This window comes from Oryza glaberrima, chromosome 1 (genome assembly GCF_000147395.1).
Source record: "Oryza glaberrima chromosome 1, OglaRS2, whole genome shotgun sequence".
Lineage (NCBI taxonomy): Eukaryota > Viridiplantae > Streptophyta > Magnoliopsida > Poales > Poaceae > Oryza > Oryza glaberrima.
The window spans coordinates 34,682,282-34,708,632 of NC_068326.1; the positions used below are offsets into that span (position 1 = coordinate 34,682,282).

Below are 26,351 nucleotides of genomic sequence, written 5' to 3' on the forward strand. Positions count from 1 at the left end.
CGGTTTGTATCTATCTCCTACGAACAAAAAAACAGTTGGAAAATGTTGAGAGCAGGAGTGAAAAATCCAGAACTGGTGCTGAACGTGAAACAAAAATATATTAAAAAACATTACCTGTGAATCATTGGGCTTCATTTCATCGTCTATTAGCATCTGCGCCTTATGGAGATATGCATTCTCCTCTTGAAGACCATACTCATTGACTAGGGCCGTCCAAGCATCTTCAAAATCATTTGCTGTGCGTGCATAAGTTGTGTAGTTCTGACCTCGTGCCAAATAATATGTGCCAACTGCAGCGTGGGTGATCATACTTCTGCAGCGACTGATTGATCTTCTCGCTCCGGGCACCATTCATCTTGTCCATAGCTACTGGCAATATTAATATAAATTTCAGAATACTATGAAGAGGTCAACATATATGAGAAGTACATATAAGTACAGATAAGTTGGAGCACATACCTGGAACACGAATGTGTTGTTGGCGAGAACCAGAGAGAGCACCAGAAGTGAGATGATCATGTACAAGGGACATCGCTGCTGTTTCACTACCTAGCTAAATTCTGTTCATTGGATGTGCAAACCAAGATATTCAAACACACGCGTTATATACCTAAGACAATCTAAATTGAACTGCATTTCAACAAAAAATCTAAAATTTAGGTTCCAGGTGATTCATCATGTTCTCAGTTAGTAGATAAAAGAAAGAGAAATGGCAAATCATCTATACATAACAGGGACTGCATGTGAATGTAAACTGTGTGAGTGATAAAAACTGAGGTCCATACCTTTGACGTAATGTAGCTCGCTGGTGAATAATGCATGTTCCGAATCTCACGAACAACCAGCGACGGCAGTGAAAAGGCACATGGACGTCCGGCGCTGTAATGGCTTGACAAAAATGGTTGAGGAGGTCTGGTTTCCAGCAAGAGGCTCGTGACGAACGTCGTCAGTGACGAAAACCACGGACGTCGGCCCTCTTCACGGCGGGGCGAGCAATCCCGGCGAGGTAACTCAGTGAAGACGAGGTGGATAGCTAGCTCTTCGACCGTGAAACAGTGTGGCCAAGAAAAATAAAAAAAAAGGACTACTGTAGCCGGTTATATGTGTATCTTGAAAATGGAATATAACCTTGAAAATAGATGGCAATAATCGCAATTGGTGGAATGGCGTCAATTTTCAAAAACAGAATCATGTTTCAATAGGTAAGTATTTGCATGCAAACGTTGTATATATGGAAATGTGATATAGAAAATGGAAAGTGCTAATCAAAATGTGTAGGCGTGATTAGAGGGCGCAAATTTGGAAATACATGCACGGTATACAGCAAAAATGGAAATACCCGCATGCATGTTCTAAGGAAAGTATATGCGTGCAACTCTTATCGGGTAAGACCCGCTTATATGTGATAGTATCCTCTATTAGCGTTGCACGGATCCTAAAGCATTTGGACGGTGGATGGCCATGGAGCCCGGGCACCATGGTGCCCCTAACAAATTTAATATATATATATATATATATATATATATATATATATATATATATATATATATATAAAACCCATATAAATGGATTTTAACTATAATAATTCCCACAGTATATATAGATACAATGTAGTATTAGAAGACGAGAGAAATAAAGATATATACTATTATCTATTTTATATGGGTAATTCATATGTACCCCTCAGTTCTAAAAATAACCCAATCCTACCAATCCTACCTATAAACTTGGACATATGCGTGTCCAGATTCGTAGTTAGAGTTTATTTTTTTCATAGAGTAGTATATGTGTATCTTTTGTTATTTTTTTATAGACTAGTTACATAGTGGTAATAGGTAGCTGAACTATTTTTTTTTATCATATTGTGGATGCTTTTATGAGATAACATTTAAATTTTTAAAACTTAATTTTAAAGTGATTAAGTTTTTATCGTTAATGATACATATTGAAAGGGTTTGAGGATGAAGCCACACATTTGGTGGCGTATCTCATTCATATATATAGCAGGAGAGTATAGCCTCATAACAACCAGAACGAGAGACTCGGTACAGTACGTATGACTAGATACAAGTAGTTTAGGTTGATCGGGCTGCTATCTATCCATGCAAAGCTATCCATGCAAACAGACTACTATGCTATACAAGATGTACAGTACGCTAACACACCCCCGCAGACTCAGCCGGGAGTTCACGGACGTTGAGGCTGGACCTGAAGTCGAGAAAGAGCGACGACGGTAGTCCTTTGGTGAAGACGTCGACGAACTGGGCGGACGACGGGACATGAAGAACTCGAACTTGGCCGAGAGCAACGCGCTCACGGACAAAGTGCAGATCAAGTTCAATGTGTTTTGTTCGTTGGTGCTGCACAGGATTAGCTGACATGTAGACGGCAGAGATGCTGTCGCAGAAGACGACCGTAGCTTGGTGAAGCGGTTGATGAAGCTCGCGGAGGAGTTGTCGAATCCAGGTTGTTTCGGCGACCGCGTTAGCGACGGCGCGGTACTCAGCTTTGGCACTTGATCGCGAGATGGTAGGCTGGCGCTTGGCAGACCAAGACAGCAAATTGGAGCCGAGGAAGACGCAGAAGCCCGACATCGATCGGCAAGTGTCAGGGCACCCAGCCCAGTCGGCATCCGAGTAAGCGGTGAGCTCGTGTGGCGATGAAGCCGACAGAAGTATGCCGTGACAAAGTGTACCTTCGATATAGCGAAGAACTCGCTTCACCAGGTTCAAGTGACCTTCACGTGGATCATGCATGTGTAGACATATTTGTTGTACTGCATATGCTATGTCTGGCCTTGTGAATGTCAGATATTGGAGAGCTCCGGCCATGCTGCGATATGCTGTCAGGTCTGCAACGGCAGCGCCGACGGCGGCAGACAACTTGGACGAAGTGTCGACCGGAGTTGAGCATGGCTTGCACGACGTCATGCCGGCGCGATCAAGGAGATCGGTGGCATATTTCTCCTGATGCAGGAGCATTGTATAACCACTGCGGTGGACTTGGACGCCGAGGAAGTGGTGTAGAGGGCCCATGTCCTTCATTGAAAATTCCGAGTTGAGGGCTGTGATGATGCGTTGCAGCAAAGAGGCGCTTGATGCTGTCAATATTATGTCATCAACGTACATTAGAAGGTACGCAGTACCGAGAGAGCTTCGAAAGATGAACAGTGAAGAATCCGATTTTGCCGCCGTGAAGCCAAGTCCAAGAACAAACGCTTTGAAGCACTCGAACCAGGCCCGGGGAGCCTGTTTGAGGCCGTAGAGAGAACGATTCAGGCAACATACGGCGTCGGGGTGCTTGGCATCGACGAAGCCGGTAGGTTGGCGACAGTAGACCGTTTCTGAGAGATGGCCATGGAGAAAGGCATTTTTAACGTCCAGTTGGTGTATTGGCCATTTGGATGTAAGGGCTAGAGAGAGGACGGCCCGAATAGTGGCAGGTTTGATGACGGGGCTAAAAGTTTCTCCAAAATCAACACCGGCCTTTTGGGAGAAACCGCGAAGAACTCATCGTGCTTTGTAGCGTTCAAGGGAACCATCAGGATGGAATTTGTGTTTGAAAACCCATTTCCCAGTGATTATATTCCCTCGGGGTGGTGGAGAGACAAGTTCCTAGGTATTGTTGGAGGTGAGAGCCTGAAATTCCTCAACCATGGCTGCATACCAATTGGGATCATTCAACGCTGAACGAACAGACTTGGGAATAAGAGACAAAGCAGTGACCGAAGTGTGGAGGTTGAGCCGCTCGCGCGGGCCGCGGTGAATGCCAGAGTGAGACCGGGTTTGCATGCGAGGTGCTGCGGCAGCTGTAGGAGTAGATGGTGCAGCAGTGGTGTTGGGTGCGATCGGCGCAGATGGTGCAGCGGTGGTGTTGGGTACGATCGGCGCGGTCGGCAGCGTGGCAGTGGCTGCTGCTGGCTGGGTTGAAACTGGCGGTGCAGGTACTGCTAGGATATCAAGAAAGTCATATGTTTCATCAGGCGAGGCAGTGGTGGTAGCTGCAAAAGGGAACATGTTTTCGTCAAAGACGACATGCCGAGAGATGATGACGCGGCGAGAGGCAAGATCCATGCAGCGGTAACCACGGTGGTTGGGCGGGTAGCTAAGGAAGTCGCAAGCCGTCGAACGGGGAGAAAGTTTATGTTCAGAACGTGTGTAGCTGTGGTGAGTGCCTCAACCCAAAAGCTTGGTGGTAGATGTGCTTGGAACAGCAGGGAACGGACGACCTCATTGGTGGTGCGTATCATCCGTTCAGCGTTGCCGTTTTGCTGCGATGTGTAGGGGCAGGAAAACCGAAGTTGGATGCCGTGAGTAGCAGCAAATTGGTGCATGGATGAGTTATCAAATTCCCTACCATTGTCACACTGAATGGCACGCAGGACAGTGGAGAACTGGGTGCGTACAAGAGAGTGGAAATTGGACAGAATCTGAAAAACTTCGGATTTTAAACGCAAGGGGAACGTCCATAGGTGATGAGTAAAATCATCTAAAAGTAGAAGATAATATTTGAACCCAGAAACACTGGAAACTGGCGAGGTCCAGACATCACAATGAATTATTTCAAAAGCAACAGTGGTCTTTGAAGAAGACAACGAAAATGGGAGGCGAACTTGTCGCCCTAATTGACAAGCATGGCAAAGCATGCTATCTTTATTTGAGCTAGACGAAATAATGGAGTGGCCAGCTAGGTGATGTTGTGTGTGATGTCCGGGATGTCCGAGGCGACGGTGCCAGAGATGAGGTTCTTGATGATGTGAGGTGTGACCAAGATATTGTGGAGGTGGAAAGGCCGGGAGAGGGTGGATATTTTATGGGAACCAGTGGCAGTAACAGGAAGAGAAGCACCATTACCAACAACAATTCATGTGTGTGGAGGGGGCTTGTCAGAGATGGATATATTACCAGAGCCGGATGACATATGCGCGGTGGCGCCGGTGTCCATGTACCACTGGTCGGACGGCTGCTGCAGCGTCATGGCATTGAGGGAGTTGGCGATGCTGTTGGCGTCCCATGTCGGAGTAGACGGAGCGCCGGCGTGCACTGGGGCAACGAAGTCCATCGGCGCCGGCGGCGGGTGCTGCATGGCATGCATGGGCAGACCCGTTGGTGGTTGGAGGCCGAACGGCATGGGCTGCATGCCCTGGTGTGTTCATGTAGGACTGGGGTGCAGCAGGCCGTGGGACAGCGCCAGGATGTGGCCCAAGAAGACCTGCGGTGGGCCAGAGTTGAATCTAGCTGGTCCACGGGTTCCAGTGCGGCTGGACTGGGAGGGGCGACGGGCTGGAGTTGGTGTTGGAGCCCTTGTTGCCGCCCTGCTTGCCTTTGCCCTTGCCTTTCTTGCCGCCATTGCCGTTGCCACGAGAGCCACCCCCGTTGTCGATGGCCGGTGTTGGGGTAGAGCGGGAGTCAGCGACGAGCGCGGTGGCCTTAGCTGTCGGATCACCGGCGTCGTCGTTCATCTCGTCGAGGAGAAGGAGCGACCGCGCCTGGATGAAGGAGGGGAACGGCGACATCATGGGAAGAAGAGCCGACAGGTGCTTGTGCTTGGGATTCATGCCCTTGATCATCGTGAGAACGAGAGTTTGGTCAGGCACTGGTTGGCTGACGTCCCGAAGGGAGTCGGACAAGGTCTTCAGCTTGTGGCAGAACTCGGTGGCGGAGAGATCGCCTTGCACCAGGTTGGAGAATTCGGCCTGTAGATGGATCGCCCGTGTGGTCTTGTTGTCGCGGAAGAGGTTCTCGATGGATTGCCACATGGAAGCGGCGGTGCCGCCGGGGGTCATGACGATGCTGAGTATCTCCTGGGAGATGGAGCCGTAGATCCAGGAGAGGACAGTGTAGTCCATCCGTCGCCAGTCGGCGTCGACGGGTGGCGCGGAGGGGCTTGCCGGAGAGAGGTGGTGAGACAGCTCGAACTTGCCGACGGCAACCTCGAACAGAGTACGCTAGCGGGTGTAGTTGGACTTGGAGATGTCGAGGACGACCGGGACGAGAGACTTGATGTGGACGGCGACGGCTTGGGACCAAAGCTGGGCACGGGCTGTCTTGGCTGCAGTGGCTGCTTCAGCAGCGGCAGTGGCCGCGGCCGCGGCCGCTGCAGTGGCGGCGTCGTCTTGAGCCATCAGGAAGGGTTGGAGTGGTAGAGTCGCGGAAGTGGGAGATGTGGATCGTGAGATCAATCTAATACCATGAAAGGGTTTGAGGGTGAAGCCACACATTTGATGGCGTATCTCATTCATATATATAGCAGGAGAGTACAGCCTCATAACAACCAGAACGAGAGACCCGGTACAGTACGTATGACTAGATACAAGTAGTTTAGATTGATCGGGCTGCTATCTATCCATGCAAAGCTATCCATGCAAACAAACTACTATGCCAGCTATACAATACGCTAACATATATATAAAAGTTTTACTTGTATTTATTTATACTACTAATAAGCAGTAGTATATCAATAAGCAAATCGGAGCCTGCGGCTGGGAGGGCACATGTATTGTGTGCTCTCGTGCCAGGTTAACCTTGGGTCATTCGGTGCGTGAGGAAATCAGCAGTCTGGCAGTTTTTAGCGTCTTGCTATGTCCACCTCACGTACAGACAACACGATGTTTCACCGTGCCTGATGCCTTCGTTCCGAAGCCCTAGACTTCAAGTTGAGCACGACACTTCATGCCGTGATGCCGGTGTGTGTAACATCAGTGTGTTCAAAGCGATGCCAAAGAAAGTCTTCTGAAAAAAAAAAGACTTTCTTCAAAATAAACAAAAGAAATGAAAACAATAATTTAGTCGGGGGAAAGAACGAATATTTTTTCCGTGTTTGAAAAACGAAAGAATAAATAGCCTCTCTTCTAAAAATTTTTCTAAAATCCTCCGTCGCGTCCTCCTGCTACGGACACTTTCTTCCATTTCTTCTTCCCTCTCCTCCGCGGCCCCGCTCCGCTCCGGCCACCTCGCCGCCGGTCAAAGCGCGCCTCGTCGGAGCCCAAATCGGAGCGCGACCCTAACGGAGGCTTCGCTTCAGATGCGCCGCCACCGCCGGCCACGCGCCGCCGCAGCACGCCGCAGATGAGCCCCGACGCGACGGGCGAGGCCGGCCGCGGCGGAGGCGGAGGCGGGGACCTGTTCGCCGCCAACCTCAAGGGCTCGCTCCTCGCCGTCGCCTCCTCCGCCTTCATCGGGGTCAGCTTCATCGTCAAGAAGAAGGGGCTCCTCCGCGCCGGCGCCGCGGGCTCCCGAGCAGGTGCTATTGCTAGGTCTTTTTCTGGTTGCTGGATGCTAATTCGAACCTACATGCTGTGGGTTGCATGAAAGGAAGCTAAGCTACTTTTGTGTCCAAAATCCGGGTCGATTTCATGTCGCACGCGTCGTGACCTTCGTTTGTCTTGTTGGAAATTTCAGGTGTTGGAGGATATGGGTACCTCTTGGAGCCGCTCTGGTGGGTCGGGATGGTCACTAGTAAGTGAAATTTCATGGTTATCTTGGACTTGTTTCTTGATATTCATGTGGGAATAGGTTTGAATATTTTGGTAAAATTGAAATCTTATCAGTGCTTGTTGGGGAGATTGCCAACTTCATTGCTTACATGTTTGCACCTGCTGTCCTCGTCACGCCGCTAGGAGCACTCAGCATAATTGTGAGGTAGAATACTAGAATTGAAATTGTTTTAGTTGGTCTCCACATCATTTGTAATTCATTGTTTCTTTGTGTGGATTTGTACTGAATTACTGGTATGTGCATGTGTATGCTTCTGGTGATTTGTTGGGGAGTAGTGCTGTTCTGGCACATTTTACACTGAATGAGAAGTTACAGCGGGTGGGCGTGCTGGGATGTGTTCTTTGTATTGTTGGGTCGACGGTGATCATCCTCCATGCTCCCCAAGAGAGGACCCCAAGCTCAGTGGATGAGATTTGGCACTTGGCGATACAACCTGGTAAGTTTCCATACTTTCTCCGTTAGCTACATGGCATTGGAATTGACTTATGTTTCACAAATGTCCTGTAATATTGGTGCAGACTTCCTTTGCTATGCTACCGCTGCAGTAGCAGTATCTCTGTTCCTGATGATATATTGTGCTCCACGGTATGGGCAGATGAACATAATGGTGTATGTTGGAATTTGCTCAGTGATTGGATCATTGACGGTAAATGTTTTATATGAGTTTGTGCTTATGTTATCTTGTCGTTTTGTCACTAATATGACTTTTGCACGCTATGTTGTTTTGTCAGGTAATGAGCATTAAGGCTGTGGGCATTGCCATTAAGCTTACAATTGAGGGCATAAACCAGGCTGGCTACTTTCAGACGTGGCTGTTTGCAGTGATTTCAATTACATGCATAGCTGTCCAGTTAGTTTACCTGAACAAGGTACGCTCTATTCTTGATCAGTATGCACGATAAGAAGTTGTTGACCTGCTAGTCCAATGCAACACCTCCTTAACACAATAGAGACGAGGTTCACAGAGAAAATGTATGTTATTGTCCATAATCCGAATATACTAGATCTGTTGTGGCATCACTTGACTACTTGAGTGCTCCCTCGGCTGCTATCAGTAAATATTTCAAGACATTTGTTATGAATTTCTCCCTTTTATGTATTCCCCCAAAGATTCCGGAGGTTACACATGATTAGCAGCTAAGTCAATTTTGGTGTTGTTGTGTGCCCTTTGAAATTTGCAGGCGCTGGATACTTTCAATACAGCAGTTGTTTCACCCATCTATTATGCCATGTTCACAACCCTCACTATTTTAGCAAGTGCGATAATGTTCAAGGTGAGAATCTTTTTTAGAACATATATACACACTATGCTCCATTCCGTGTTGAACTGTTGATTGGTCGGCTAAGGGTAACTTCTGTTCTATTTTTACTCAGGACTGGTCTGGGCAGAGTGCAAGCAAAATTGCATCCGAGATTTGCGGATTTCTGACAGTTCTTGCTGGTACTCTTGTGCTACACTCTACTAGAGAACCTGATCAAACTCTTTCGGCAGGTAGATCATTGTGAAGTTGGGTACAGTATTAGTGTCACAAATATCGTCTTCGAAAGTACTAACTGTTTCTATCTGTGCATCACTGCAGACCTGTATGCACCTCTTCCTCCAAAGATATACTGGCACATCCAAGGAAACGGGGATATAGGTAAACAAAAAGAGGACGACTCACTTCCCTGTGACATTATAACTGTCATGCGTCAAGACTACTTTGTCTAGAGATCTTCCAAGATGCTTGGCGTTTCATGCACATCTATTTGTCTGAGCGGAGATTGGTACAGTCACTAAGTCTGTCATTCATAATCCCCTCAAGAGTCAAGACCATCTTGCTACCAAGATCAAAGCAACTGCAAAATTTTGTAGACATGTTACTGGATTGTGTATCATTTGTCGAATACTCATGACAAAGCTAAATGGCCATACGGTGACTTCTGAGCGAACAAACTTAGCCCCCTAGCCTGACAACTATGTGAAGATATTGTACAAAAATTGCCAGGAATGCAGTTCTTTTTTTAACCCTTTCATTTGAACTGAAGGCAAGTATACAAGGCTCGCTAATCGCTATCATTGACGTGGCACTTTGTTCCCCTTTGTAGGGTCCGGAATGTAACTTGATGTACCTGAGGTTGTCTTGTATAGTCCATTGTGTGACTCTCTCTCTCTCTCTCTCTCTCTCTCTCTCTCTCAGGCCATGGCATTGAAACAAGTTGTATTCTCTCCTTTGTAGCACTAACCTCTTTCAAATTCTTGCTTCAGTGTTTAAAAGCATCTAGTAGCAAGCTTTGTTCAGCGATAGCCAGCATACTCCATTGCGTGCTCTCTCTTCCGTGTGATGTTTATAACTTTTGCAGCATCATGATGGCAAACTTTTTTTTATGCTTGTCGGGCTCTATGGGAACATGGTGTGGTACATTCTGAAGAAAACGAGCATTTCATTTCAAAGGCAGCAGTACAACTCCACGTTGTAAAGTTACAATGCAAGCCGATGGTATTTGTAAGTTACAACACATTCCACAACTATTACTACAATTGCAAATTTACAATCAGCATGTAAGTCATCCCAGAGATTTTAAAAAATAAATAACAAATGGATAAAAACATAAAAGACAGCATAAGTTACAAGCTCAAAGATGCTGATGACGATGTAATCAACATGTACAACACTCGTTTGTAGAGCAATCTGATGTCTATGTTTGTACAACAGAGATGTGTTAGGAGACCCAAATCTTGTGCAACGCGTGCAGCTGGCCCAGAGAGGTTGATTTGAGCGACAGACGATACATCTCTTTTAGTTTGGCGGTGTCTCCTCTGCTGTTGCTGGCGTTGGCCTGGCCGACAGAAGCTGCCGGTCGAGCAGCTGCCAACATGCTCTTCAGCAGGCGCTGCAGCTGGCTCCAGAATTTCGGTTTTATGTCCAGATCCAAGTCGTTTGAATACTCATCATTTGCTTCAACCACATGGCGACCGTCCAGCAAGTGCACCAATGCATTTTCAAGCATCTGAAGAAGAGACCCAAAATGTTTATGAAAGCGAAAACAGAACATTTGCATCTTTTGGTATGCCCGAAGAAGGCATTCTATACTGGGGAACAACAACACGGTAGCAGCAAAGGCACGGAGGCTAACTCAGAACTCAAGCTCTAACACTTCCTAACTATTGGTTATTATATGATTAGTCTGTGTTAGTAGCCATAGTGCATTGACATATTGCAATTTGTGCAACAGTATAAATGCTTCCTTTTCCACCTACTTGTCACTCGTCAGAAACTACTCAGCAGAACTACTCTGCCATGACAGCCACGACACATTATGACACTAATCATAGTAGTACAATTTACTAAAATTATGCTAAGCAGACAGCACTGCTCTGTTCTAACCAAATGTAACAGGTTATGCACTCCCATGATGCTAGAAAGAATAATAATGGAAATAAAATCTAGCACAGAGCAGATGGGATCGTTCGAGATGGCAAGGAACATACCACACTTGAGTGGAACGAATCAGAGAGGTTAACGGAAAGGGCAGATTGTGCCATAAGGATGTTTAAGAACATGGTAGAATGTGTCTTTGGACCATAAAATTCTAAAGCTCTCTGCCAGTTCTTTTCTGCTAAAGAACCATACCACTTAGCTTTCTGACGATATTTATCCTCATTCTTCTGTTTGACCTCCTTGTCAATTAAATCGAGGAACCTTAAGCATAGATCCCTCTGATAACAAGCAAGCTGAAAGTGGCCAAAAGCGGCTTCCTGCTTGCGATGTTCACCAAGAGATTCATATGTAGACAAAGCCTCTCTGAAAGCATCACTTGCTGAAATCTCAAGAACTGTTCTATTAGATGATTCATCAACAAATCCACCTTCATAACTGTCAGTTAAGAAGCTTTCCCTTGCCAAAAGCATTCCAAGCCTCAGGTGTGTATGGGCATACTGAGTGTAAACCTCATTGTAAAGTACTTTATCAACCTCATTGTCAGCATATGTTAGTTGCCTCTTAGCTGCTGTGTAATAGTTTATAGCTTGAAAATATTCCGACTTAGCAGACTTAAAGGATTGCATATATGCATCTTGAGGAAAATCATACTTCTGAAATTCATCTATCCTTGACACAAATTGCTCTGCTAAAGCTCTTCTACCATGACCTAAGTTACAGTTGATTAATATAACATTAGTGTGGTCAGCAACCTCTTGAAATGCTTTAATAGCATCAGCAAAAGCAATTTCAGCATTACCCAGATTTCTACTTTCAAGCCTATGGCAGCCCAGTTCATTGAATGCCCAGCCTCTTTTCTTAAGAATGGTGGATTTTTCAGCCGAGGGCACTGGAAATGCAAATATGACTCCCTTGGCTGCATCGTAGCAATGAATAGCAGAATGCAAATTGTATTCAACATCTCCTGGTTCAGGTCCTCCAAGGAACTTAAAGATACCACCAACCCTCACACTGGAAACATCTTCTTTAGATTTATCAGGAACCCCATCATTATTTCTTGATTGATTTTCCATGGTGTAATTATTAGTATCAATTTCAACATTCGATACAGACCTTTTTTCAAAACAAGCACCATTCACACTCTGCTGCTTGCTTTCAGAATCTCCCATAGAGTCCTGGGTGCTGGGATTCTCTTTAGTTTCTCTAGACTGTGAATGGAAGTTCCTGCCAGATGATTTTTTGTTTTTCTTTCTTCCATATAGTGTAGAGGCCTCAGAACTACTGCTGCTTGCACTGCTGCCACTATTTGCCCTATCACTTTGGCAGCTACAATTTATCAGTGAACATGTGCCACAATTCTGCTTATCCTTTCCCAGTTTTCTCTTAAGACGTTTGACCTCCATTGCAACTTCATTTGACATTCTAACTTCACCATCAGGCTTTTGTTCAGGCAACACTGGTGCTTGTTGACCTCTCAATCTGTGATATTCTGCATAGACATCCCCTACAAGCATCCACGCCTTAACCCAAAATAAATAGTTTGGAGGCAACTGCCCAGCAGAAACATCATAATTGAAACATTTAGCATTTTTGAAATAGTCTGCTTCATCCAAAACAAGATTTGCCTTTAGATCACCATCTTCAACACTCAACGAACTATTGGACATGGATGAGATGAATTGCTCACCCTCGAGATTTTTAGGCATAGACCCATAAACTAGACAAGCCAATTCCACAACTTTAAGAGTGCGACGAAGCTGCCCGTCATTCTTGTATGCCTCTCCTAGTGCCAGATAAGATTCACCTAGCAAAAGAACAAGTTTCCATAATTTGTGATCCATTTTCGATTTTGGTAGCCACTCTCTAATGTCGCAAACTTCAATACAGTCAATGTCACCACATCGGCATAAAGAGAAGTCAACAGGTTTCTCCCAAATGGTATCTGCATTGCCAACGCAATCATCTTGTGTATTCTGGAGCTGTCGGTTCCATCGAAGGGATTTGATAGCTTGTGATACATGGTGTATAGCTGCCAACTTGGAGGATATTGCATCAGCAATTGTCCTTGATACCTGAGTTCCAGACTGACACATTACCAAGCTATCCACAGTAACATCTCCTTTTGTAGCTGAAGATACAGGACTAATGTCAACATGACCCGGATCCACTAAACTATTTGACGCTTGAGAAGATCCTGACCGTGAACATTCCAACATTCCATCTAAGGTTGCTGGTTCCTCGCTAATCTCTGTCAGCACTTCATTTTGCTTCGATGGTAAATTCTCAAGGCTCAGGTCTGGAGACTCATCCAAGTCAGTAAGAGTAACTTCAGATTCAAGCAAAAATGATTCAGATGTCAATTCCAACTCCTCGTAACACCTAAGGATGAGCCTTGCAAACTGTTCATGAGCATACGCCCGGACAACCTAAAGGATCAAATAGAAAATCTTGAGAAGATTTCTAGCGCTACAAGAAAACTGTAAACTGATAAATAATGACATGATAAATAAAAATACCAAGTGATCCTGTTCGCTGAGAAAGTCCAAACATTTTTTGAAGAACTTCGCACATTTTGCTCTATTACTAGGCACCTGCAAAGCATATACATACTAACGATCAGTAAAGCTCCATGAAGCAAAGAAAAGAGACATTTCGCTAGTACCTTTGATAAAGACATCCTGTGAGCAACACGGTACAAGAGTGTGCCCAAAGAGAACAACGACTCCTTTCTACCCTTCTTCATTAAAGAAGACATAGGACCACAAGTAGATCTATGATCACCAGCAGTATGATTTTGAGGTAAGATAGACAGATCATACAGCTGTATAACATCCTCTTCAGCACCCTTGTACAACTGAGAGCACACAACTTCAGTATATAAATGAATAAAGCACAAGAACTAGCGTAATAAAATTATTGCAAAAACTGAGGTCGGAGTTGTGTCTAAAATATACCCAAGTCGCACAAATAATATAATATAAGAAACTAAAGGTTAAGTACTAGCATGTGATAATTAGAACGAATAAACTTAGAAGCCATACCCAATATGCACCAGGGTCTTGCTTACAGTTATCTTGCAGGAACCTCAGGACAGCAAGGCCATTTTGCTGGACAACTTGTGGATGAAATGCAGGTGTACCATCATCAGATACACCCTTAAGTAGAAAAATATCATCATTTTTCAAGAGCTCATAACCTTGCACAACACCATTTTGATGATAACATATAGCCAATTCTGGCACACTTGCCATTATATTATCTAGCCAAGCTTCAAGCCAGTTCAGTGGAGTAACCTATGAAACACATTTGTCAACAGAAAGAGTAAAAAATGAAATTGTGAAGCCATATTCAATAGAATAAAACATACCTGTCTCGAAACATCCCAGAGGTGTAAGCTGACCGCCATATATTTCTCATTGCTAAATATAAGCAAGTCGCTACCCAAAAGCATATGGAAATTATGAAACTGCCAAAAGCAAACCTTCCGAAATCCATTGTTTCCCACCCTCCTACTTTTCTCGGATTCTTGCACGTCGCATCTGGGTTTGTCACCAACATGAGTGGTTTTCTTAACAGGGTCAGACCCTTTAACTTTCTGCTTATTTTCCCTTGCACCCCAGTACAGGCTTTCACGAGCACCATGTGATGTTTTTCTACTTTTACTGATATTCTGGTCCAGATAAGGTGAAGTGCTAAAACTAGACGACGATGGCGAATCCAATGGACCCTCCCTTTGGCCAAATGGTCCACGCAAGATAGCGGATGCCGTTTGCTTCTCCTTTGATGGTTGATGACTTGGTGGGCAATCACAAGCTTCTGCTCTCACTGAATGCATTGCAAAATTAAGAAACATTGAAGGATCAGATCCTTTGGGGTGGTTGCTTTGTCTCCTGAATATCTTTTCACCTTCATCAACATCAGGACTGCAACACGTACATTGCATTAGTATGAAGTACATAGAGCATGGTAGCTAGTTGCAACAATGAAACGGCCAATTTACCCTGTGTTTAGAATAAGTGTATCTCCAATACGGTTAACAGCAATAGATACTTGTGCCTTGGAGTATGGTATTTTGAAAATCTGCTTTAGGATATCAGTTGGAGCAACCACATCTATTTCATCACCATATTCAGCTAGGCCTGACACAGCCAGTGCTTCACACTTCCTTGATAAGTTTTGGTTGGCAAGTCCACTTCCATATCGTGATCCTGAATAATATGAACAAAAATAACAATTAGAAATACATTGGCATGCCCAGCAGATATAACCAACTGTGACTATTACATAGCTCAAACAGACTTATAGCCACATGTGGTCTTGCAGCTGCAACAACAGCTTGTGCATGTGTGACGATAGAATAGAAAACCAAGGTATCGCATTTCCATTATTTTAGCTTCCTCTGACTATCCATTTGTTAATACTAATGGATGCATCAGGAGATATGAAGTCTTCTATTGCAGCCGAAGAAAAAAATTTGGAATATAAATTTAGCTGGCCTTCTCATCTAGATTGCATAAATAAAGCTATTTAAAATACCAAATATAATCTACACATACAAGATGCAACCATGAAAACTTGGATACAGTAGGAATCCTGATAGTAAGAGTGGCATGTATGGTAAAATTTACTTGCACCTACAAGATGTAATATTATCTATGTTTTCCCTATGGTAGAAGCTCTTAAGAAGCCTTCCATTTCTTTTGTGAATCAAACTATAATGATCAAGCCTCAAGAAGAGATCACCTTCAGTACTCTTTGCGTCCATCGGGAAAACCTTTTCTGGAATATTTGGTATCATCGGGAGTGTGTTGAGATCAGTCTCCAATGGCAACATTTGATACCTTGGAGCTCCAGTTCTACATTATTTGTGACAAGAGAAAAATCAAAACATCACTTCTCCTTAATCAAGTATCAGCAAACTCGATAAATCCCATTTTATAACGACTATGTTCTCTTATACAGTAATATCTCAAAATGATAATAACTAAACATTTAAATAATACACATGCATTAGGAGGAAAAAAAAAAAGGCTAAGCAGCATTTTAATAACCATCAGCATTCGAGGTCCGGACAGAAATATCTATGTTCTGCTCGGCTATAAGTTGTAGCCACTGAATTCAGATACATAATAATGCCAATATTTGCTTACAGCAGCACAACTGCCTTGCCATTCGCTTCCCCCTAATCAATCCATCAACAATCTCTCATACCAATCAACAAATCGAACAAAGAGACTGAGTCCTTGTCTCCAAATCTCAGCTAAACCCCACTTCCTCTCCTTAGTCACCCCTAACGAATCACAATCACAAACAATTCTAATTCCACCACACAGAAGCGCTCGCTCCAATGGTATTCTAGCTCGAATTCCCCGCTCCCAACCGTTAAAATCCTAGCAAAATCCCAAACTCTTATAACCCTGCGACTCGATCAGGAACAGCTACACCAGAAACTCAACAAATCGCGAACGCATTGCTGAACAACTCGACGCATCACATCATCAATCGCGCGGGAACGCACTCCGAACCGAAGTTCAGGGAGAGAGAGAGAGAGAGAGAGAGAGAGCTCACGGGGACGAGGATGGGAGGAGGGCGGGGAGCGAGGCGGGGGAGTCGGTGGGGACGGGGAGGGAGCCCACCCGGAGGTAGCGCGCCGGCGGCGGCGCGGCGACCTCCAGCCTCCCCACGCACTGCAGCTCGCTCGACGCGTCCATCGCCGCCGTAGCCGTACCCCTCGCCGCCGCCGCCGCCGCCGATCGCCGCGGTTTTTTCTCGGGCGTTTGGATGCTTTGGCTAATGGCCTAGCGGTTTGGTGGGCCCGCGAATTCCCTCGGAGTCAGTGGATGGTACCAGACGCTTCCTGTGGTTGCATCGCCATCGATCGGTCGGAGCCGGACGCGGACGGGACGGGATAAAAAAGACGAATCTGATTTTTTTTTCTTAGGAAATCTGATTTTTAGGGTGTATTTTATTTTCTATAAGAAAAGAAATAATTTTTGATCAATGCTTGTAGAATATTTTTTCGACAAACAGGGGCTCTTAAAATGAGCACACTCAACTCTATAAGCGCACATCCTATTATAATATGACTACTATTCGTTCAAAAAAAAATTATAATATGACTATCTCTGGAAAATTAGACCGACATATCTTAAAATTAATGAAGTCATTACAACTTAAAAATTAGGCTGGCATATCTTGAGATTAATGAAGACAATAAATGTCTCGCTATTGATGGGTATATCGTCTATTATTGAAAGAAATACAAGCACACGTACCAAGTTTAGGACTTTAATCCCGGTGGACAGGTTTCACCGTAAAGAATTTAACCAGTTAAGTTACGCTTACTTCACAATTCTTTTAGAATATTATGTTATCAAATACCAACAACAGTTATAAACTATGTAATATTACGTGGAAAACACTTTGGCATAAGAATTTATTTAATGATGTAGTTTTTCCGTAATTGATTTACTTGCACTTCGACTAAACATTAGTCAAAATTTACATAATTCGACATTTTTTTAAAAAAAAGGGAACCATTTGGTGTAATGCCGAAATCAACCGGATTAGTTCTAGATTTAATTAAATGCACAACTAATTAGTCCGAAATCAACCGGATTACCAACGAAGCTAATGTATGCACATTTATTTGAAGTACAGAAAGTAATTAAATGCACGGTGATGTAGTCATTTCTTCCCACAACTAATTAGTCCTAGATTTCCTAGAAGTGATGTCTTTGGGTGACGGAGGAGGTATTGGATCTGTGTGGAAAGCTTCTGGTTTAGTTTTTGTAGCTACAACTTTTCTCAAAACTAAAAGCTCTCTAAATAAATAAATCTAGCTTTCATTCAGATTCTAAAAAAGTTAGTTATAAAACCTAGAAATTGAGTACATGTCAGAAAATTCTTATAAGTTGGCCATCAACCAACTGCTTACCCATTACGTGGGACAAAGAAAATATTAGGGTGGATGTGTTATCAGGTGTAGGATTGCGATGTGTTGTGCGTGTACATTTTCCATGTAATCATGAAAAAAATATTTTTAAGGATAGAGGTGTAATAGTATGCTTGATTTAAAGTTACAACATTTTTTTTGGTGTGTTTTGATACGTTTACTTGTGAAGTTACCAAACTTTGGTACATTATGTATGTCTAGAGCATGTTTAGTTTGTCGCATCATTAAATTTTGCAAGGTTAAAAATGTTAGCAAACTAAACATGCCTTAGTAGTTAATAAGCCCTAAAACACCAAATGCTGCGATGCTCGTCAATTGTTGCATTTGGGAAACACGTTGAGGCTTTTTGATATATCGATAACCCTTTCTCCTTTTCCCCCCTTCTTCAAAACTTGCATTTCTTGTACAAGAGCTAACGAACACAAAGAATTTCTTTTTACAATAGATCTCCCCCTTTCACTCGATCCTATCATACATAGCTAGCCATCAGAATATATCATCTATCTCATCCCTTCCTGGTGATTCCAAATTGGCACCCAACGGCCAGTTCGTCTCGAGAACACAATGACACGCCTTTGGCTGCTTGCAGCCTTGCACATGCCAATTCCAGCAGACTTTTTGTTTCCTTCGGGCACCCAGTATTTTCAAGATCATATTTCGCAGCGCAACTTTCAGCTTTGGCACCAATTAATTCTAAGTCCTTACTGTACTTTTTAGATTATCGACTCTATCAATTACGTCCATAGCTTTTGTCCTATCGATCTCAAAGTCGATGACAGGAAGCATCCTCCTGATTGATAGCAACTCTTTCATGTTGCCACTGCTTGGTGAGTGACTATTACTTTTGCTCAACCTGCTTTGCTTGCTATGTCTGGACTTAGTCTCGAACTCTTGGCTTTTGCTTATACCAGGGATGAATTTCCTGTACTTGACATCCCTTAGCATATCTTGATCTTCTTGGGTAAGAAGAGGTGATGAATTGCTGCTGGCTTTGTTTGGAGATAATGTGATTGTATGGCCCCTTTGTGTAGGCGATCGAACAGGAGATTTGATGGGAGACCGCTCGCCATTAGCGGATTTAGATCGACTAATAAGATGATGAAGCCATGCAACAAGCTCGAGGATATGTGTTTCGGTCTTTTCTTTGTCAGCATGGTACAGTGTCTCAATTCGGGTCAGGTCCATTTGTCCTGTTGGTTTGCAGTTCACTTCTGACCTGCATCAGATAATAAACATCATGCATCAAAACTCTTAGTTTTAGCCACTTTATATGTTGCAACTGGATGAAGTTGGATACCAACCCTGTATTTGCCCACTCTCCAACCCAACCAAAACCATGGTGAGCCCTGTATTATTTAAATTATCAGATTCAGGAACACACAAAACAAAGCTCATATATATGATTGAGTTCTATTAAGATAGCTTATAATACTTGGTGGTGTTATTTGCAATTGGGACAAGCCACCGCAAAGTCTTCTCCATTTCAGCCTTGATTTGAGCAGCAGTAACCTGCATCGATTTAGTACAAGATTAAATCAATTTCAGTTATATGTAATAGTCATAGCATGATGTTGACCTTAATAGAGCATATGTTGTGTGCTATTTTGCATACCTCTTCATTGACCACAAATGAATTCACCTTAGAACGCAAGGACGATTTTACAGTCGGTGGCAAACTTTGGTATAATGCATCTCTTGTGTTTGGAGGAATAGAACTAGATCGAGAAACCTGCCAATTAACACCCTTATCAGACTACCAGAAAAGACTATCAAGTTGGATTGTTCGTAAGCAGCTAGATCAACACTGCACATGCGTGCGACATCAATTCAGGTCTTAAGTCCTGATACTTTCACAGAAGTGACATGAATACAATGCACGAGGGCTGTTAGCTGATAAAAAAACGACCAATGCGTTTCTCCACAGACAAAAAGAAACTAACAGGATGTCCAGTTGAGACTGAGCTTACAAGAGTATCGATCTGACTGATGATATTGGCGTAATGCAGTGCAAGGCCTGCTGGACCCAATCTATTACGTCGTTTGGTAGGTTCTTGTGATTCTTCATTGTCTATAAATTGAGAAAAAAATAGTTAATGATGAATTTATTCAACACGGTATAATAATATGTAGATCTTCCATTTTATTATATTTTCATTACTTAATTATAGAAAAGAGATTAAACAACGTCACACATATATACTAAATTGTCAATTGTCAGCCCCGTTGGCAGACAACACAACTGTAGCTAAAAGAGAAGTTGGATTTCCAATCAAGATATACCATGTCACTCACACTTCAGTGTATCAATGATGTCACATAGCATGTATATAAACTGCTAACCCATTGTGTATTCATGTGCATAAATTAGTTGGCTCACAATGAGACATTACTACTCTTAAAATATTTAAGATTGTGGTGGTGATGGTTGGTGACTTGGTTCTACTTTTACATCCCACCGCAGCGTGTGAGGCCTTTATCCTCACTTTGTTTCCTGATTTCTCACCCACCCAACTTATATGTATTATCAAAAACTCACATATACTCAGGAAAGTCACACAATGTGTCCTGATAAAAAACACAAACTCTGGTCGCAACACATCAGCACATAGCGATTAATAAGCAATTTCAATCACCAGCTTCTATCAAGTAAAAAATGGTAGACTAACATATGGGTTTTGTTCACATTGATTTATGGCCCATGTAATATTGATGATCAACAATGTTTCAGCAGGGTAAGATCTGTGCTTTCTTTCTCTGACAAATATACGAGGAATCAGGTAGGCATTTATGGTTCTGGACTGGGTTATATGAGAGAGGAATATAGCAAAAGTGATGACAACCAAGGCATTGCATTGTTGAAAACAGCTGCGTGAAGTAAATAGCTGATCAAATAATACAATACAGCCTAGGCGCCTAGCAAATTCCGATGACAGTTACTGAAAACCCAGACATGACTAAATGAGGTGACACTTGGGAGTACGATCTGAAGGACCTGATACTTATCGTAATATTAAAGGATGTATTATTGAATTAGGTAGCTCACACTTAATCTCAAGACTTAAATAAATAAGGAAATGGAAACAGACCATCAGCTCAATTTGTGTAAAAGGAAACAATTTCATGGAAAACTGTTAGCAGATCATATTGCTAAGGGAGGCATAGAAACAATAGATATGATGATAATTTTAATAGTAAATAGCAGTCATGAAGCCTAATACCTGAGCGCCCAAAGGCATTATGGATCTCCAAATGTAAGAAATGCACAATGTCTACGAGCTTTTCCATGACCTAGGAAAAATAAATGTTTTTTTTTCAAATTAGACGAACAGGATTGCACAAAACGAATTCTAGTTCAATTGGACAATCAATGAGTGGAACTTCACAATTGACAATGTGAGCATGCTTCCATATAGCTATATGTTGCTCATAGCAAGAACTATAATAAAACCAATGACCAACCTCTTCCAAATTCTTCGACCAGAGAGACTTTTTCTGCAAGCTTTTAACATGCTTGCGTTGGCTTTTCACTTCCTGCTTTAGTATGTTCAGGTTTTCACCTGTAAATGAAAATATAACATTAAGCATCTAATCAGATGAAGTAAACAAAATAGTGAAAAATGCTCTACTTGTGAATCAAGTGCTTTCAAAATCTAGTCAATGCTAAAAGTTAAGATAGCAGCGGTAAGGAGGAGGAGAAGTAGATTTGTGCTTCATTTTGAAACACAAAGATAAGTGAAATGGAAGTTGGAACTTCATAGGCTCATAGTCTAGGGGTTCTTCCTATTCACAGTTCATATTCTCCATTGGTGAACAGCTGCAGTGGACTGTCATAGTTTTAGAAGCAGTGGGCTGTCAAAAGTACAACGTAGATGAATAACATAAGAAAGAAAACTAGACTTGCTATCATGCATTGAACTGTCTAAGCTAAGCGAAAGGGCATGTAGCCTAGTGGTTACAAGGCTCAAAGTAGCAGCTCTAGGTCCTGGGTTTGACTCCCCACGGGAGCGAATTTCAGGCCTAGTTAAAAAAAGTCACTCGTTGGCCCCTCGTAAAAACATGTGTTAAGAATCGACCTATGGAGGGCAGGCCCTCGTGTAGGAGGCAGAGGCCTCAAAGCACGGGTTAAGGACCGATCCATAGGGGCGAGTCCGCGTGTGGGGGGCCAGGGTTTGTGGTTTTTCTTAGCCAGTTTGGTTGAAGCTTCTTCTTCTTAATGAAAAGGTGTGTGTGTTGGGGGGGGGGGGGGGGGGGGCATTCCCCCAGTCAAGTTTTTTTTAACTGTCTAAGCTATAACAGCAATCTTGATGATGGAAATAGAATTTGATATTACATTCAATCTAGTGTTTCAGATGACCTGAAAAAGAACCAGAAGCAGCATCCACCTTTGAAGAAAACTGTTTTTCGGCCAAACGAGGAGTTCCACATACGGCTCTTACAGGTCATTCTTATATATTATCATGCAAACACACTAACCTCTTTGGTGTACACTTGAACCATCCTCTTCCTGCTGTTTGCGCTGATAATCTTGTTCAAATCTATCCAGTGCATGCATTTCATGGTATAGTTCCTGAAAAAAAAATTGAAATTTGTAATTTCAACAAGACATGCAAAAGAAGAAAACTGATAAATGCCAGCAGATTGATAGTAAGATGCAGTTAACAGTATATAATTCATAGTGACTAGCGGGTGAATATCAGTGTCATATATACTTCACTGCGCAAAACATTGAGACATAAGAAAAAATTGATTAGGAAATGCAGCAGGAAGAGTCTCAATAACTCTCTAGTCCATGATCAAAAAAATAACTCTCCAGTCCTCTTGTTAGAATAAGAAAAGATTCAGCCTTTGTCTCGCTATAGTATGGTAAATAAAAATTACAGACCTAGTGGATAAACAGCATTACAAGGTAATGTTGACAAGACAGATAATCATTACTTACAGCTGTGCACTGAACACAAGTCACCAATTGTTGCATCACTGATTCTGCCTCTTCTTTCAAGTGATGCTGAGGTGTCCGTTCTGATGCAAACCTGAAATATTTTGATGCAGCAAAGCACTAACTTAATACTCCCTATATCATTGCTTTATAAAACATAGGGGTGAAAAACGAATCAAACTTGTCAAAGTAGCGATCCAAGTTATGCCACTGAGGATCCTTGCAGCGGTTTCCAAAGCGAACAACTTCTGTAGAAAACACTTTCAGCTCTTCCCTGTCAGAAATAACCAAAACTTCAATAGAAGAAAATAGTACATCTTTAAGCACAATACGATATTGTTGATATACCATCATGTATACATATTTCTAGCAAATGAATAGAATGTGCAGTCACATGTTTATAATTTGCAGAAGCAGTGAGATCAATGCTAACCTTTTGTCAGCAGCAGACATCTTTAGTAATTCATCCATATCTTTCGATATAAGATTCTGAACACCTTCTGAATGAAGAACTACTTCTTTTAAATGCTTTATGCTCTCTTTTGAAAGAGCCCGCATCAAATTGCAACCTTTGACTATTGTATTGGCAACCTCAAATGCTAAAATAGATATTTTGTTGCCCTTTGTTGTAGTTCCTGATCCAAATCCACTATTTATATTCAAATTTGTCATGCTACTACCAAGTGTGTCTAGCACTTCCACTGCTTTCCCAAGCCCAACAGTACTAGCCCTCCCCAAAATTGAGCTTACTTCTGAAACCTGTTTCAACATGGCAAGCAAACATTAAAAATGACCTATGTTCTCACAGAAACAACATTCTGAAATATTGCAAACATCGATAAACACTGTGGAGCTGAAGAAATCGCTTCAGCCTTTAGCAACGATACAAAATCATACAGAACTAAAGATTTTACATCACTTTTAGGTGTCGCCCAGCAATTTGTCTCATGGATTAGAACCGCTCATATCAAAATTTAATCATGGATTAGAGTCGCTCAGATCAAAATTTATGGAGTGATTGAATGTGTGATGAGAGCAAACGGTTGAGGATATTAGTTATTGATGTAATGCCCAAGATAAAGAATCTCCATAAAGAATCTCCAAACTTCTAGTTTTCCTTTTGTGGTAGGTTAGGTGCATCAGTTAACAGCCATTGGAGTACTGAATCATTTGCAGCACATGGGCAGTTATAAACAGTAATAAGTGCATATTTAGATTAACCTAGAGTCCCTAGCAATCAATAAAAAATACTTTCCTCTGTAAAAATGACTAAACAATGTAAATAATCACACCAAGCTTGCGCATGATCATCGATAGAAGAAAAACGCAAAACAGGCAGCATTAAAAATTGTGTTGGAGGTTTATGAACTTGCAAGGTGGATGCAATCTAGTACGTGAACTTACAAAGCGATTCTGGTGCATGAACTTGTCTAGTGTATGCGAACCAAGGCCAAAACGATTCACTATGGCTATTCTTACTAAGTTGAATGCTGATTAGGATGCCTCATAGGCACGCACTTGAGAAAAAACGCCATGTAGACATGCATGTGCTCTCAAATATAAAATAAGCATGCTACTTGTAAAATGAAAGACATATTAAAAAAAGAGGAAGGGTGTAGGGGATATAAACAAAGGGACGAATAAAATAGAAACCAAATAAGAGGTTATTTTGCGAATATTGTTGCACGTCCTTCTCACAAGTGTGTGACATCCGAATCAGCGTCCAACTTAGCAAAATTAGCCACAATGTGGCATTTGGCCTTGGTCCTCACACACATACAAGTTTGTGCGCCAAAATGAGTGTTTCGCAAATTTATGTACTAGATTGCACCCACCTGTCAAGTTCGTCTAATTAAAGGCTCAAAGGTCAATGCAGCATCAGATTTCACCGACGGATGTAAAGCATTCCCTCAATTAGAAATGCTTCATAAAGGAAAGTCATTCACTGACAAATATTAAGTTCACTAAAATAAAGAGTACTGGGTATTAATATGCCATTCAGCAATAGGAACCACATCCCTTGTTGTCAATCATTCAAAGTGAAGCAGCAAACTTAGGATCTCCACAAGGATGCTAGTCAAGGGTATCCTTAAACATTAGTAAGGTCTTAGACTCTTAGTGCACCGTGCTGGCTCGGCAGCAGCAAACAAGAAGGCAATGCATTGATATATAAACAGAACTGAAAACAGCATATCATTTTTCGAACAAATGAAATGGCATATGATGATTTTAAGCCGCATTGCGCCCAAATTCAACGGGAAGAAGGGAGTACGAAGAGCACGAGCAGACCACTTGCCTTGGCGGCGCTGGCTTTCGCCACACCCATCCCGGATTTCTGCGACGGCAACCGTGCCAAGTTCGGCACGCCATCCCATGGCAACTCCCTGGCATCAATGGGCGCTCTAGAAGCCGGGGCTTCCTGGACCGATGCAGGCTGCTGCCGTTGCTGCTGCTGCTGCTCCTGGATCCTCTTGGCAGCAGCCTCCCTCGCAACCGTCTTCCTCTCCTCCTTCCCCACGCCAACGCCAGCGCCGCCACGCTCATGGCCACGGACCACCCGGTCGGGACCGAGCGTGGTGTCGCTGGGCGACTTGTCCACCGCCGATCCCTTCGAGCAAAGGCCCCCCATTCCTCCCGCCCCCTCCTCGCGAAACCCAAACCCTAATCCCCCAAACCTCACCCCAGTAGCTCTCAAGTCTCACCTCACACTCACATGCACCCGAACACCCCAACCAGCTCCGATCTCCTCGCCGCCGCCGCCGCCGCCTCCCAGTCCCATCCCACCAATCCAATCCACCATCAACCGAATCAGCCGGAAAAACAAACGGCCCCGCGCCGCAAGTGCGATCCCCCCCAGCGAGCCTTTCCCGCGCGAATCGGGAAACACGAGGGGGGATATGCCCACCGGGAATCAGTCGCGGGCGGCGAATCAGGGGAATCCCCGTCCTCGCGAGGAGGCAGATTTGGGGAGGACGCCGCGGCGGGGTGGGTGGAGCGGAAACGGAACGGGGAGTAGTAGCAGCAGCAGCAGCGCGGCGCCTGCCTCTGCCTCTGCCTACCGCCACTCCACCGAGCTGAGCTGCAGCGCAGGAACAGCAGGAGGCGGGCAGGGGAGCAGGGAGCTGAGCAGCCTGAGCTGAGGTCGCACGCGCGATGGGCGAACTGCAACGCGCAAGCGCACGCACGGCGGGGGCGGCGCGGGATAACACGCGCGTGTCGCCGTCAAAGCGTGTGTACGCAGTTAAGAGGTTAACAATGGTTAGGACTTAGGAGTAGTAGTTAGTGTAGTCATGTGCCATTTTATTTATTATGGGCCACTATCAGATCTTTTTTTAGTGCATTCAATACTACCTTAATTTAGATATTCTACTATAAGAATTTTCATAAATACTACTGGTAGTAAAGAACTTCCTCCGGTTTTATAATTCTAATTTTTAACGTTTTAGATAAGGTTGAGGTCATACTTTTTTAACATTAACTATTGATAACTTTAAAATTATTTAATTTATTAAAAAGCTAAAAAATACACGTGGATTTATCTT

At 43.4% G+C, this 26,351-nt stretch overlaps 4 protein-coding genes across 4 annotated transcripts; 1 reads left to right on the forward strand and 3 right to left on the reverse strand.

Annotated features, from left to right (window-relative positions):
- Nucleotides 1-5,233: 5,233 nt before the first annotated feature.
- LOC127758169 (uncharacterized) lies at nucleotides 5,234-5,848 on the reverse strand. The gene has a single exon (XM_052283821.1). It carries the CDS (start codon nucleotides 5,846-5,848, stop codon nucleotides 5,234-5,236), a length of 615 nt encoding a protein of 204 aa, XP_052139781.1.
- A 1,026-nt stretch (nucleotides 5,849-6,874) lies between these two features.
- Nucleotides 6,875-9,763, forward strand: LOC127772859 (probable magnesium transporter NIPA6). Its single transcript, XM_052298845.1, has 9 exons — nucleotides 6,875-7,242; nucleotides 7,401-7,457; nucleotides 7,550-7,640; nucleotides 7,772-7,932; nucleotides 8,015-8,142; nucleotides 8,228-8,365; nucleotides 8,678-8,770; nucleotides 8,871-8,988; nucleotides 9,077-9,763. The coding sequence occupies exons 1-9, from the start codon at nucleotides 7,068-7,070 to the stop codon at nucleotides 9,205-9,207; spliced, it is 1,092 nt and encodes a 363-aa protein (XP_052154805.1). The 5' UTR covers nucleotides 6,875-7,067; the 3' UTR covers nucleotides 9,208-9,763.
- Nucleotides 9,764-9,893: 130 nt separating this feature from the next.
- LOC127772848 (uncharacterized) lies at nucleotides 9,894-16,781 on the reverse strand. Its single transcript, XM_052298835.1, has 9 exons — nucleotides 16,487-16,781; nucleotides 15,662-15,774; nucleotides 14,919-15,126; nucleotides 14,286-14,841; nucleotides 13,960-14,211; nucleotides 13,581-13,772; nucleotides 13,435-13,509; nucleotides 10,969-13,344; nucleotides 9,894-10,487 (listed from the first exon to the last, which is right to left on the reverse strand). Exons 1-9 carry the CDS (start codon nucleotides 16,627-16,629, stop codon nucleotides 10,200-10,202), a joined length of 4,203 nt encoding a protein of 1,400 aa, XP_052154795.1. The 5' UTR covers nucleotides 16,630-16,781; the 3' UTR covers nucleotides 9,894-10,199.
- A 1,415-nt stretch (nucleotides 16,782-18,196) lies between these two features.
- On the reverse strand, nucleotides 18,197-26,024 carry LOC127780510 (protein PSK SIMULATOR 1). The gene is made up of 12 exons (XM_052307434.1): nucleotides 25,106-26,024; nucleotides 23,243-23,568; nucleotides 22,991-23,083; nucleotides 22,813-22,903; nucleotides 22,347-22,440; nucleotides 21,333-21,430; nucleotides 21,092-21,161; nucleotides 19,841-19,941; nucleotides 19,486-19,602; nucleotides 19,306-19,382; nucleotides 19,175-19,219; nucleotides 18,197-19,089 (listed from the first exon to the last, which is right to left on the reverse strand). The coding sequence occupies exons 1-12, from the start codon at nucleotides 25,436-25,438 to the stop codon at nucleotides 18,567-18,569; spliced, it is 1,968 nt and encodes a 655-aa protein (XP_052163394.1). The 5' UTR covers nucleotides 25,439-26,024; the 3' UTR covers nucleotides 18,197-18,566.
- Between the last annotated feature and the right edge of the window lie 327 nt (nucleotides 26,025-26,351).